Below are 13301 nucleotides of genomic sequence, written 5' to 3' on the forward strand. Positions count from 1 at the left end.
GGAGATGTGATTACCGTGTTAGATGGAACTAGTAGAAATCGTAGTGAACTCGGTAAAGATTGTCACTGTATTTGTTCGAACTGTACAGGGCTACAATTTGTTTGATGTTCTCTTGATTACATAATAGTGTGTACAGTGTACTGAGAGATACGACGGCGTAGAGCTCGGGCACCAATGTCGCCGACGTCGACGACGCGCCAGGCAGCGGCGTTAGTGGTTCATCTTCCTCAGCTTGGCCTCTGATGGAAGCAGCGTCGACAGCACTCCGCAACCTGTGGAACAAGGGAAAGATCTAGCGAATATCGGCCACACGCAATCCGTATTGCTAACATTCAAGATTGGCGAATGATATGTGAACCACTGATTCATATTGTGTGGAAGACAGATCTTGCATGCTACAACTGCATCGCACTGTTCTGGCAAATAACATCACAGGATCAGAAAATATTGCTGTACCTACGACACACAATATGTGATGAAAATTATCTTGAAGCATTACCACCATTTAGGATAGGGAAAGTTTCAGAAGCTGTGAGTACCGGGCGTGAGTCATGCTTCAGTAGCTCAGATCGTAGAGCACTTGCCTGCGAAAGGCATAGGTCCCGAGTTCGTGTCTCGGACGGGCACACAGTTTTAATCTGCCAGGAAGTTTCATAGGGAAAGTTATTTGGAGCACGAGTTACAGCCAGGTGGAGGCCGGATTGCAGTTAAGTTATGCGTACCAGCAGTTGCGAAGGCATATAGAGGCCACGGGGGTGTAGAACTGCCGGAGGGGGTGCACACAGCACATTCCATGGCACAAGTCACAGTCAGAAGAGGGCCACTGGCCAACCTAAGTGATATGCGTACGTGACACGAAGCGGTGCGTTGGCAAAACAGAGGTGCACAGCTGAGTATAAATAGGTGTTGTTTTCTAATAAGATTCATTCAAGCGCGGCAGCTCTCCTGGACAGCAGGGCGTATCACACCACTGGGCTACGTGCAGCAACAGATGGGGTGCCAGCATCCCAGTTGATGGAGGGTCATTGGTTCGACTGTCTGAGGCCGACATGGGGTCCACAGCCAGCCGGGGCAGGCCACTCTTCTGACACCAGATGTTGTGGTGACTTCTGCCACCGAATGTATCAAGATGACCAAATGTAGCAGGAAGACACCAAATGCAGTGGATGGGGTGCCAGCAGGTGCCGTATTAAACCTCAGTGAGAACTTTCCAAACGATTTATTTGCTTCCACTACAGTGCTCCGTTCACCTCGGTCTGCATCACAGGGGCCCCGAAATGCTGAGGAAGCACCCCAGTGGCCTGTGCAACGCAACGCTGTGTCGGTTAGCCTTGGCGGCCTGCTGAGTCCCAGTTGACTCCATGCTGCTCTGCCGGGAGCCATAGGCCAGCCCCACAGCTGCTTCTTCCTCAGTTGTGTAGCTGAGAACACGAAGGCAACGACCGCCCACGATTCGGCGTCCGAATCTGTGGCCCTCCGTCGGAAGTCTCTGGCGTGTGTCGGGAGCCGAGATGACTGTCTGCAGTAGTGAGCCAAAGAGTGGCCCACCCTGGCTGGCTGCGGACCCCGCATTGGCCTCAGAGGGTCGAACCAATGACCCGCCGTAGAGTGGGACGTTGGCGCCCCATTTGTTGCTGCGTGTAGCCCAGTGGTGTGATACGCCCCGCCGTCCAGGAGAGTTGCCACACTTGAATGAATCTCATTAGAAAACGGCACCTATTTATACTCAGCTGTGCACCTCTGTCTTCCTAATTTACTGCTTCGCAGTGCACTCACGTCACAGAGTAGTTTAATACCATAGACCTGCACTTGTCCAGCAGTTCTTCTAGTCTCTCAAGTGTTCGATACATGCCATTGATATCAGAGAGATTGACCTTGCCTGTGTACATTTTTGTCTCGAATTGCATCATGAGCTGTATGTGTGCCCTTTTGACGACTTTTGTTGCACTCTGGCCTGAAGCTAATTGCAATGTAAACACAGAATTTCAGTTATTGCAATGCAAACACACACAACCAACAGATGGAAGAAACTCCACACCCCCACATGTTGGCGCAACAACCCTCCCCCCCCAGCCCCACACACACACACCCCGTCACAAGGCAAACCATTCACCCAAAAAACACCCATGGCCAGCCTATTGCCCTCATTTGGAAAATACTGTTGGTTGCTCCCTTCGTGAAATCCTGCCATCTGTCACAGGAGCCACCTGTTTAGTTTGGTGGTCTCTGCTTCACTGCCAGTTCAAGCGATCATAAACTGTGCTCTACCTCTGCAGAGTAAGAGAGAAAACAATCCTTCCTAGAACTTTTTAATAGCATTTGGGTATAGGTAGGTATATGGTATAATTTTTATTCACATGCCATTGTTCTAAAATGTTGTCAGCCCTACTTGTGGTTCATGTGTAACAAAAAAGGCTGAAAAAGTATGTAAGTAAAATCACTCAACCTGGAGACTGAGTGAAAACATTCAGATAGCAGCCTTGTTTCAGTCAGTTGTCTTGCATTAAATGAAACCACTTACACTTGGTGAGTGAGTGAGAACATTCTTACAGATAATGTGTGAGCCGTGGTAAAAAAAAATTGCTGTTTTGAAGAGCGCGCCGCAGCGCGTTGTGTGAAGCAGTCACCCTCCACCTCTGGAGGTGGCGCCGCTGTGGTAGTCGCATCTTTGGTGTCTCCCTCTGGTGGGTAAGGGGAAAGTTGCCTGTTCACGTGCATTTAAGGGGCAGTATGAGCTCTGTAGAGGGGAGTCGGTCAGTCTGTCAGTCTAGTCAGTTGGTCATCCAGCTCAGTGTGGGACAGTCAGTGTCTGTCTGTCGTCGGAGTGCGAGTATGTCTATCGTTTGCATCAAACTTTAAGTCAGAAAATGAGAGTCTTGCCACTCCGCCAGTAACAGAACTCAGCTAGGGGTCGCCCGGTCGGGGCTGAGTTAATGCATCTGAGTCTGTGTGTTAGTCTGCCAGTCTGCTCGAGTAGCTCGGGCAACTGTCATTGGCGGTTGGACTGGTCGGTTGGTTGGTCGCTCACTGAGACACGAGATGATTTGTCCGCCTGGAGCGTCGGCGCATGTGTGGTCCCCACGTGAGTCCAGTGGGCAGTGCCGTATAGAAAGGGGTAGTGGCTTCGCAGTTCACAAGAGAGCAACAGGAGCGGAACCACGACATCGGGCTGGCCAGGGCGAGTTGCGACGCTGTGAGACGGGAGATCGGCGCACCTTCCTGCGTCCGTTGAAGTGGCTGGCAGCGGACGGTTGGGGGAGAGCGTTGGGGGTGCTGCGCCAGAAATAGCAGTTTATTAGAAGTGAGTGGAGATATGTTGTTTCATTTACTTGTTAAATTCTACTTGTTTTCTTGGTGAGGTCACCAGCCGCTTTGTTTTGGGGTCGTCCCACCATTCTTCTCCGTTTGCCCACCTGCGGGAAGGTGGTTATTGTGAATTGGGTGGTCCGTTTTTCCCTTGTGGAAGTGGGGAGGTTTAGAGCAATCTGCGGTTCGGGTTTGATTAGTAACCGCACCCCCCACCCCCCATGTCAATATGCCATAATAGCTGCCTCTGTCATGTTTGTCGAATTCGGTGTTAACGAATTTATTGCTTAAGGCCGAATTCTTGAAATATGTTTCTATCTTGCTTATCATCTTGCGAGGTGGTATATGTGTAATGTAGAGCATGTTGTACATTTTATGTAAGGCTGCATTTTATGGGTTTTATTTAGTCATTTTAGGTTATAAGCTTGCCACCCTTCCACCGTAAGAGTCCTTAAAAAAAAAAAAAAGAAATTGCACTTTCGGTGGCAAATAGTTCGAGGGTCTTACCATTTCCATTCCTTTTACAAGGTGCATAGTTTACATGTTTGTATGAGTTGTTAAATTTTTTTTTAAAGTAATCTGGTGTGTTGCAGATTTGCACCAGTGTACTCTTTCAGAGGTTGTTGTGAGCGGTCATGACTACGGCCATGTTGAGAGGGAGCAGGCAAGCTTCTCAGCCCGAAGGCTCCTAGTGTTAATATTGTTCTTTGCCTATAAATAAAACTGTAACTTGATATTTCGAGGGTGCCTTTCTGCTTATAATTCTGTTTTGAAAAAGCTTTTGGGAATAAATTCACATTTGTTAAATGTAATTTTCCATCAGTTACTTTCTGGCAGCTACTTTAATGCTCACCTAGTATGATTAAATGTGTCAATGTTCTGGATGAATCGCCAGTAAATAAAGTAAATTCTTTAAGAAAAGATTTTGAAAGTAAATTCACGGTTCAATGTGACTGTAGCGACTAATTTCATTCGGTACTTTCGTTTGACTCGAAAAAAAAAAAACCGACTGGATGAAAAAACAATCGACTGACCAATCGATTGTTAAAAACAGTCGATTGCCCCATCACTATGGGTGGGGTATTCCCGAGGCCAAAAGACTGTGCGAGGTATTCTGCGTTGGATTCAAGCGAGTAGGTCTGGAGTGCCACAGTGGCGCCAGCTCCGGTTCGGCCACTCACCGAAGACGAAGCCACCCAGGATGGAGACAGCGAGCACGCAGCTGGACTCGATGAGGGCTCCCAGCATCAGCGATGTCACGAAGGTGCCCAGCCGGCCGCAGCACAGGGACAGGCACACCGCCATCGCCCTGGAACCACCACGGCCACCGTGAGCGTAGGGGTCGCCAGCTGTCCACAGGTGTACACACAGTGCCGACAAGCTTCTTATCAGGCTGGTCATAGCCATCTACATCTACATCTACATGATTACTCTCCATTTCACATTTAAGTCCCTGGCAGAGGGTTCATCGAACCACAATCATACTATCTCTCTACCATTCCACTCCCGAACAGTGTGCGGGAAAAACGAACACATAAACCTTTCTGTTCGGGCTCTGATTTCTCTTATTTTATTTTGATGATCATTCCTACCTATGTAGGTTGGGCTCAACAAAATAGTTTCGCATTCGGAAGAGAAAGTTGGTGACAGAAATTTCGTAAATAGATCTCGCCATGACGAAAAACGTCTTTGCTTTAATGACTTCCATCCCAACTCGCGTTTCATATCTGCCAACTCTCTCCCCTATTACGTGATAATACAAAACGAGCTGCCCTTTTTTGCACCCTTTCGATGTCCTCAGTCAATCCCACTTGTTAAGGATCCCACACCGCGCAGCAATATACTAACAGAGGACGAACGAGTGTAGTGTCAGCTCTCTCTTTAGTGGACTTGTTGCATCTTCTGAGTGTCCTGCCAATGAAATGCAACCTTTGGCTCGCCTTCCCCACAATATTATCTATGTGGTCTTTCCAACTGTAGTTGTTCGTAATTTTAACACCCAGGTACTTAGTTGAATTGACAGCCTTGAGAATTGTACTATTTATCGTGTAATCGAATTCTAACGGATTTCTTTTGGAACTCATGTGGATCACCTCACACTTCTCATTATTTAGCGTCACCTGCCACACCATACAGCAATCTTTTCTAAATCGCTTTTCAACTGATACTGGTCTTCGGATGACCTTACTAGACGGTAAATTACAGCATCATCTGCGAACAACCTAATAGAACCGCTCAGATTGTCACCCAGGTCATTTATATAGATCAGGAACAGCAGAGGTCCCAGGATGCTTCCCTGGGGAACACCTGGTATCACTTCAGTTTTACTCGATGACTTGCCGTCTGTTACTACGAACTGCGACCTTCCTGACAGGAAATCACGAATCCAGTCGCACAACTGAGACGATAGCCCATAGGCCCGCAGCTTGATTAGAAGTCGCTTGTGAGGAACGGCGTCAAAAGCTTTCCGGAAATCTAGAAATACGGAATCAATCTGAGATCCCCTGTCGATAGCGGCCATTACTTCGTGTGAATAAAGAGCTAGCTGCGTTGCACAAGAACAATGTTTTCTGATACCATGCTAATTGCGCATCAATAGATCGTTCCCTACGAGGTGATTCATAATGTTTGAATACAGTATATGCTCCAAAACCCTACTGCAAACCGACGTCAATGATATATGTCTGTAGTTCGATGGATTACTCCTGCCACCCTTCTTAAACACTGGTGCGACCTGCGCAATTTTCCAATCTGTAGGTACAGATCTATCGGTGAGCGAGCGGTTGTATATGATTGCTAAGTAGGGAGCTATTGTATCTGCGTAATCTCAAAGGAACCTAATCGGTGTAAAATCTGGACCTGAAGACTTGCCCATATCAAGCGATTTGAGTTGCTTCGCAACCCCTAAGGTATCTACTTCTAAGAAACTCACGCTAGCAGCTGTTCGTGTTTCAAATTCTGGAATATTCCATTCGTCGTCCCTGGTGAAGGAATTTCGTTCAATAACTCTGCTTTAGCGGCACAGTCGTCGGTAATAGTACCATCGGCACTGCGTATGGGACAGGAGAAGATGAAGAGGCAGAGAAAGCACCTGAGAATGTTGAATGGGTATCTAAGTACGAAAGAGAGACGAGAATCCAACAGTCATCGGAGACTGGAACGTGGTTGTAGGGGGAAGCATAGAAAAAAGGTTACAGGAAAATATGGGCGAGGCATTGGAAAAGACAGAGGGGAAAGACTAACAGTGCTAAATATCATATGGTAGTAGTGAATACTCAGTCCAAGGATTACAATCGGAGGTCATATATTTGGAAATAGCTCGGAGACACGGAAAGATTTGATCTGGATTGCATCTTGCTCAGACAGAAATTCTGAAATATCTGATTTCGGAATTGGAGCCGGCCGTTGTGGCTGAGCGCTTCTAGGCGCTTCAGTCTGGAACCGCGCAACCGCTACGGTCGCTGGTTCGAATCCTGCCTCCGGCATGGATGTGTGTGATGTCCTTAGGTTAGCTAGGTTTAAGTAGTTCTAAGTTCTAGTGGACTGATGACCTCAGCAGTTAAGTCCCATAGTGCTCAGAGCCATTTGAACCATTCGGGATTGGACTGTAAGGCGTATCCAGCAGAAGATATACAGTACTGGCCATTAAAATTGCTACACCAAGAAGAAATGCAGATGATAAACGGGTATTCATTGGACGAATATGTTACACTAGAATTGATATGTGACTACATTTTCACGCAATTTGGATGCATAGATCCTGAGAAATCAGTACCGAGAACAACCACCTCTGGCCGTAATAACGGCCTTGATACGTCTGGGCATTGAGTCAAACAGAGTTTGGGTGGCGTGTACAGGTACAGCTGCCCATACAGCTTCAACACGATACCACAGTTCATCAAGAGTAGTGACTGGCGTATTGTGACGAGACAGTTGCTCGGCCACCATTGACCAGACGTTTTCAGTTGGTGAGAGATCTGGAGAATGTGCTGGCCAGGGCAGCAGTCGAACATTTTCTGTATCCAGAAAGGCCCGTACAGGACCTGCAACATGCGGTCGTGCAATATCCAGGGATCGAGACGTGGTTGCACGATCCGTAGCAGCCATGCGGATAAGCTGCCTGTCATCTCGACTGTTACTGATGCGAGGCCGTTGGAATCCAGCACGGCGTTCCGTATTACCCTCCTGAACCCACCGATTCCATATTCTGCTAACAGTCATTGGATCTCGACCAACGCGAGCAGTAATGTCGCGATACGATAAACCGCAATCGCGATAGGCTACAATCCGAGCTTTATCAAAGTCGGAAACGTGATGGTACGCATTTCTCTTCCTTACACGAGGCATCACAACAATGGTTCACCAGGCAACGCCGGTCAACTGCTGTTTGTGTATAAGAAATCGGTTGGAAGCTTTCCTCATGTCAGCACGTTGTAGGTGGCGCCGCCTTCGCCAACCTTGTGTGAATGCTCTGAAAAGCTGATCATTTGCATATGACAGCATCTTCTTCCTGTCGGTTAAAGTTCGCGTCTGTAGCACGTCATCTTCGTGGTGTAGCAATTTTAATGGCCAGTAGTATATCTGATTTCAGAATTGAATTTTAAGGCGTATCCTGCAGCAGATATAGTCCCAGATCACAATTTAGTAATGATGAAGAGCAGACTGAAGTTTAAGAGCAACGTTCAGAAGGATCAGTGTGAAAGGAAGCCGGATTCTGAAGTACTGCTGAATGATGTGACGTGTTTGAAGTTTTCAGAGGATGTGCGTACTGCAGTAAGGAATACTAGAGTAGGCAGTTCACTTTAAGTTGAATGGGCGTCTCTAAATAGGGCAGTTATATATGTTCGACAAGTAAACATAGGTACAATGAAGGTAATTGCGAAGAAATGTGAGGTAACAAAAAATGTACTTCTATTGATCGACGAAAGAGTAAGGGCAAAAATGTGTAGGGAAAGACAGGAATACAACAATATAAATCCCTTAGGAATGAAATAAACGGGAAGTGCAGGGCAGCCATGCGAAATGTTTGCAGAAAAGAAGAAGGAATGGCGAGGAAAAATTGGAAAATGTGGTAAGTTCCTATGCTGAGGTCATCTCTCCCTAGGCTTACACACTAGTTAATCTAACTTAAAGTAACTTACGCTAGAGAAAACTCATACACCCGTGTCCGAGAGAAGACTCGAACCTCCTACGGGAGGTGCCGGGAGAACCGTTGCAAGGCGCCTAAAACCATGCCGCTGAATGGCAAGGGAAGTAATTGTCATTAGTACTGATTCAGCATATAAGAAAGTGAAAACAACATCCGTTGAAATTAAAAACTAAGGTGGTAACATTAAGAGTGTAGTGAGAATTCTGTTGTTAAACACGAAGGAGAGAGCATATTGGTGGAAACAGTTCTCTAGGACATTGTCTGAAGGGGGGGGGGGGAGGAGTTATCCAATGAGGTGACAGAAGAATAATATGGAGACGGTATACAAGACACGGGGGAGTTAGGGGGAGTTAGAATTTATGAGCGCTCTCGAACACTTTAGGTTAAATAAGATGCAAGAAATAGACAATAGTCCAACGGAATTTATAAAATAATTGAGAGAAATGGCAACTAAAGGACCATTCCAGTTAGTGTGTAGAATCTGCGAGGTTGCTCATGTACCCTCAGACTTCCAGAAAAGTATCATCCACACAGTTCCAAAGATACGAAGGGCCAAATCAGCTTAACAGCTCGTGCATGCAAGCTGCTGACAAGGGCAATATACACAAGAGTGGGAAAGATAACTGACGATGTGTTAGATGACCATCAGTTTGGCTTTAGGAAAGGTAAAGGCACCAGAGAGGCAGTTCTGGTGTTGCGGATGATAATGGAACAAGACTGGAAAAAATCAGGATATGTTCATTGGATACACCGGCCTACAAAAAGTGTTTGACAATATCACATGGTGCAAGATGTTCGAAATTCTGAGAAAAATAGAAGTAAGCTAGAGAAAATAAGGAGCATACAGTATGTATAAGAAACAAGAGGGACCAATAAGACTGGAATACTAGGAATGAAGATTAAAAAGGGTGTACACAGGTATACATTCTTTGACTCCTACTGTTCAATCTGTACATCAAAGAAGTGATAGAAATGATAATTAAATTTTCCCCAAGACATTGAAGTCTCATCTTTATGCACGATAATGATGGAAGAAGAAGAAATTAACTAAAATTTGTGTCACAGCCAGGACTCCAACCTAGGTCTTCTTGCCTATGTGGCAGTTATGCTAACCATTACACCATAGCTGCACGAAATATCCAAGTCGAGTGCCCTCTCCAGCATGAACTTCATATCTTCAGCTTATTATCCCCCTACATTGTCACTATTGTCAAGTCTCTCTGGCACTGGAATAACACCCCAGTGTTACACATAATGGGGAAGTCCCGTGCCATAGATGATTTATAATCCCTGAGACATCTTTGAGTACCAGCCGTGGCACAAATTTTAATTCATTTCTTCTGCTTCCATCATTACTGTAGATAAAGATGACACTTAAATGTCTCCTGGAAAATTTAATTATGAGAGCACATATGGACTTCCCCTATTCCAATACTGGAGAACACTAGCAATAGTGACTATGTAGGGGGAAAATAATCTGAAGATAGAACTGAGGCTTGTGTTGGGGAGAGCATTCGACTTATGTAGTCCATGCAGAAAGGTTGCATCTAATGCTTCTGTGGTGTAATTGTTAGCATTTTTGCCTACCAAGCAAAAAGACGTGGGTTCGACTCCTGTTCATGGAACAAATGTTAATTCATTTCTTCTGCTTCCATCATTATCGTAAATGATGAAAATAAAGGAAAAGCTGAAGACTGGGATTAAATTTCAATGTAAAAGGTTGATAAGATTTGCAGATTACATTGGTAACCTCAGTGAAAGTGAAGAGGAATTGTAAGGTCTCCTGAGTGGAATGAACAGTCTAATCAGAACAAAATACCGTCAACAGGCATGGGGCTCCACTGCATGACACTACATTTGAACATGGGTTCTCTGCTGGGCGCGAGGAAGAGGATGTTTGATGTATCCACGGATGTCACACGATGACAGAATAACAACATTTATCGATCAACTGCAATAGATTGGTTGTTGACCGTCTGGGTGAAGTTTGCTTCTGCTCAATGTTCTCAGCGGCGACGAAGGTGGCTGGCAGACGCTCACACGCGCGTCCGCTGTTGTGCTGGCATAACAGGAATCCGCTGACTCGACAACGGCGCTCCGGCCCTGCTGGGTCGCACTGCAGTGGCAGCTGTTGTGTTCGTGGGGCATGGAGGTGCTGGCAGTTGGGGAAGGTCAGTGCTTTGTCTCAGCGACCAACCCTAGTGGTGGCTGTCTGGCGTCAGTGGGCCAGGGTTCCCAACTCCAGCTCTGGTCACGGCGTTTGTGGAGGCAGCGTTCCGGGACGATGGCGACGGTGTGCTACCACGACGCACTCTAGGCAATAACTCCCATTACACGCGGCTGTCTGATGGTGGCGTGTGACGATTGTGTGGTGATGACTACAGTGGCGACGTCACTCTGGTGTTTCCAAGGATAAACTGTGGTGTCTGTTACGATGAGTGCAATGACAGTGACGACTCCGAACAGTTGCAGGCGCCGAATGACGTGGGCTCTGAGTCACCCTGATGTCCCATGAGAATCGACAATGATGAGATGGCTGCGTGGCCTTAAATATAGTTTTCTGCTGCTGATGTTTGAGGTCAGTGGAATATCCTGGTGTTTCTCCCTTGGCGTAACTGACGTGATATCTCTGTGCTCTTCCAAGTCATCTGCTTCAGTGTACCATACGACTGAACTGTGCAACAGAATGTAACACACATATAACTCCTGGCTCCCAATATTCCTTAACCTTTTAACTAACTCCTACATTTAACTAACTTAATCGCTGTAAGCATTCGACTCTCTACAATATAGATTGAGAATAAGCCAAAAAAAGTGACGAGAAACAGCAGAAATGAGATTAACAAGAAGGTTAACATCAATTGGTGATCATGAAGTTAACGAAGTTAAGAAATTCTTCTACCTTCGGAGCAAAATAAACCGTCATGATCAAAGCGTGAACTGGACAAGGAGAGCAATGGTAGCCAAGAGAAATTTACTAGTATCAGACATGACCCTTGATTTGAGGAAGCAGTTTCTGAGAACGTACGTTTGAATTATAGCATTGCATAGCAGTAAATCGTGAGCAGCGGGAAAGTCGGAACACACGCGGATCGAAGTGTTTCAGGTATTTCACTACAATAGAATGTTGAAAATCGCATGGACTGATAGAGTAAGGCTAAGAATGTTCTCTGTGCAGAATGGGTGAAGAAAGGAATGCACAGAAGACACTGACAAGAAGAATGGAGAGGCTGATAGCGCATGTGTTAAGGGGCTCCGGAAAGGCTCAAAATCATGAAAAGTTCAATTTTTACTTTTTTGCGTTTTATGAATCTGCATATCTTTTAATAGATATATAATTTATTCAATTCCGAAGACTACAACTATTTTTAAAAAATTTTTGAAATGTGTTCTACATGGGCGTGACCCACTGTGGCGCTGTTAAACTGCTGTCAAATGGTGTTATTATTAACGTCCGTGTTCATCAGGTACATTTTAGTGATGTGAGATAAAGTATGTGTTGTGGCTAACCTATTTTCAGGGACTTAGCATCACCTGAACTGTTGAAAAAGTGTATTCACGGAAAAACTCAGAATCCCAATGAAAGTGTAAATAGTGTTATATGGTCGAGAATCCCCAAGACTGTATTTGTTGGAATAGAAACACTTCACTTTGGTGTGTATGATGCTGTTGCGACTTTCAATGATGGCAACATTGTAAGGTGCAAGGTATTTAGAAATATGGGAATGAAGATAGGTTCTAACATGGTACGAGCGATGCTTGCTTTAGACAAGGAACGCCTTCGGGCTGCAGACAGGGCTGTAAAGAGTCTAGAAATGCAAGCAAGAGTAAACAGGAGGAGGAACAAGAGGAAGCTGGAGGAGGAGTTTGCAGAGGATGAAGATAATCCATCCTATGGACCTGGAATGCACTAAAAAGTTAATCCAATCTTTGTCGCTCGATTCCCAAAACTTTTATTTTCTCATACTAATTACATGTTTTCTAAGGATCTTCCAAACATATTTGTTTCAAACTTTCAGTAAATGTTACACAGTACCTTCTGCATAATTTAACACAGCCTTTTTCCAAAAAACTGTATATTTTTGAATATATAAATAAAAAATTGCAAAAAATGTTGTGAATTTTCATTACAATTGAAAACAAAATCATCTTTAATAACTGAACTAAAATTTTGTAAAATCCCTGTGTTAAGTTGTAGCCCATATTCCAATAAATAATCTGTAAAAAGTTTAACTTCCTACCTCAAATACTTTGTGAGGAAAGATGTAATTTATAAGCGTTATTTTAACATTGCAAGTATAGGGCGTTCCGGAGCCCCTTAAGGCGTCAAGGAATAACGTTCCTGTAGTAGAGGAACATGTAGAAGATAAAAACTGTAGAGGAAGGCACACACTGGAATACATACAAGACATAATTGAGAACGTGTGGTGCAAGTGGTACTCTGAAATGCAGACGTTGGTGAATGAGAGGAATTCATGTGGTAGGTCAAGTACGAGAGTCGTTCAATAAGTATTGCCCCACAATTTTTTTCTCGGAACATATTTATTGTAAAGAGTCACGATTTGGTGGCAATATACTTCAACATGTCTTGTCCATGTCCTATTTTTCTACCTAGTCCCCATCGCGTTCTATGGCTGTACCCCAACGTTGTGGAAGAGCAAGTATTCCCTGGTGGTAAAAGCTCTCGTCCTGTAGGCGTAGCCATGTTTTCGCTGCGTGACTGACACCCTCGCCATCTCCGAAGTGTGTTCCCTGTGGAGAATCTTTAAGTGGCCTAAAGAGATGGAAGACCGAGGGTGCCAGCTCTGGACTGTAGGGCTCTGGACTGGGACGAGGGTGGACGAGG

The 13301-nt window shown here is 45.3% G+C and overlaps 1 protein-coding gene across 1 annotated transcript in view; it reads right to left on the reverse strand.

The window, feature by feature from the left end:
* Window positions 1-210: 210 nt before the first annotated feature.
* The window catches only part of LOC126109455 (synaptic vesicle glycoprotein 2B-like), a 161462-nt gene continuing 148371 nt past the window's right edge, over window positions 211-13301 (reverse strand). Inside the window, exons 11-12 of the mRNA XM_049914484.1 lie at window positions 4488-4615; window positions 211-272 (exon numbers count right to left, since the gene is read on the reverse strand). Of these exons, the coding sequence (XP_049770441.1) occupies window positions 211-272; window positions 4488-4615 (190 nt within the window). The remainder of the gene's footprint in view (window positions 273-4487; window positions 4616-13301) is intronic.

This window comes from Schistocerca cancellata, chromosome 12 (genome assembly GCF_023864275.1).
Source record: "Schistocerca cancellata isolate TAMUIC-IGC-003103 chromosome 12, iqSchCanc2.1, whole genome shotgun sequence".
Taxonomy (NCBI): domain Eukaryota; kingdom Metazoa; phylum Arthropoda; class Insecta; order Orthoptera; family Acrididae; genus Schistocerca; species Schistocerca cancellata.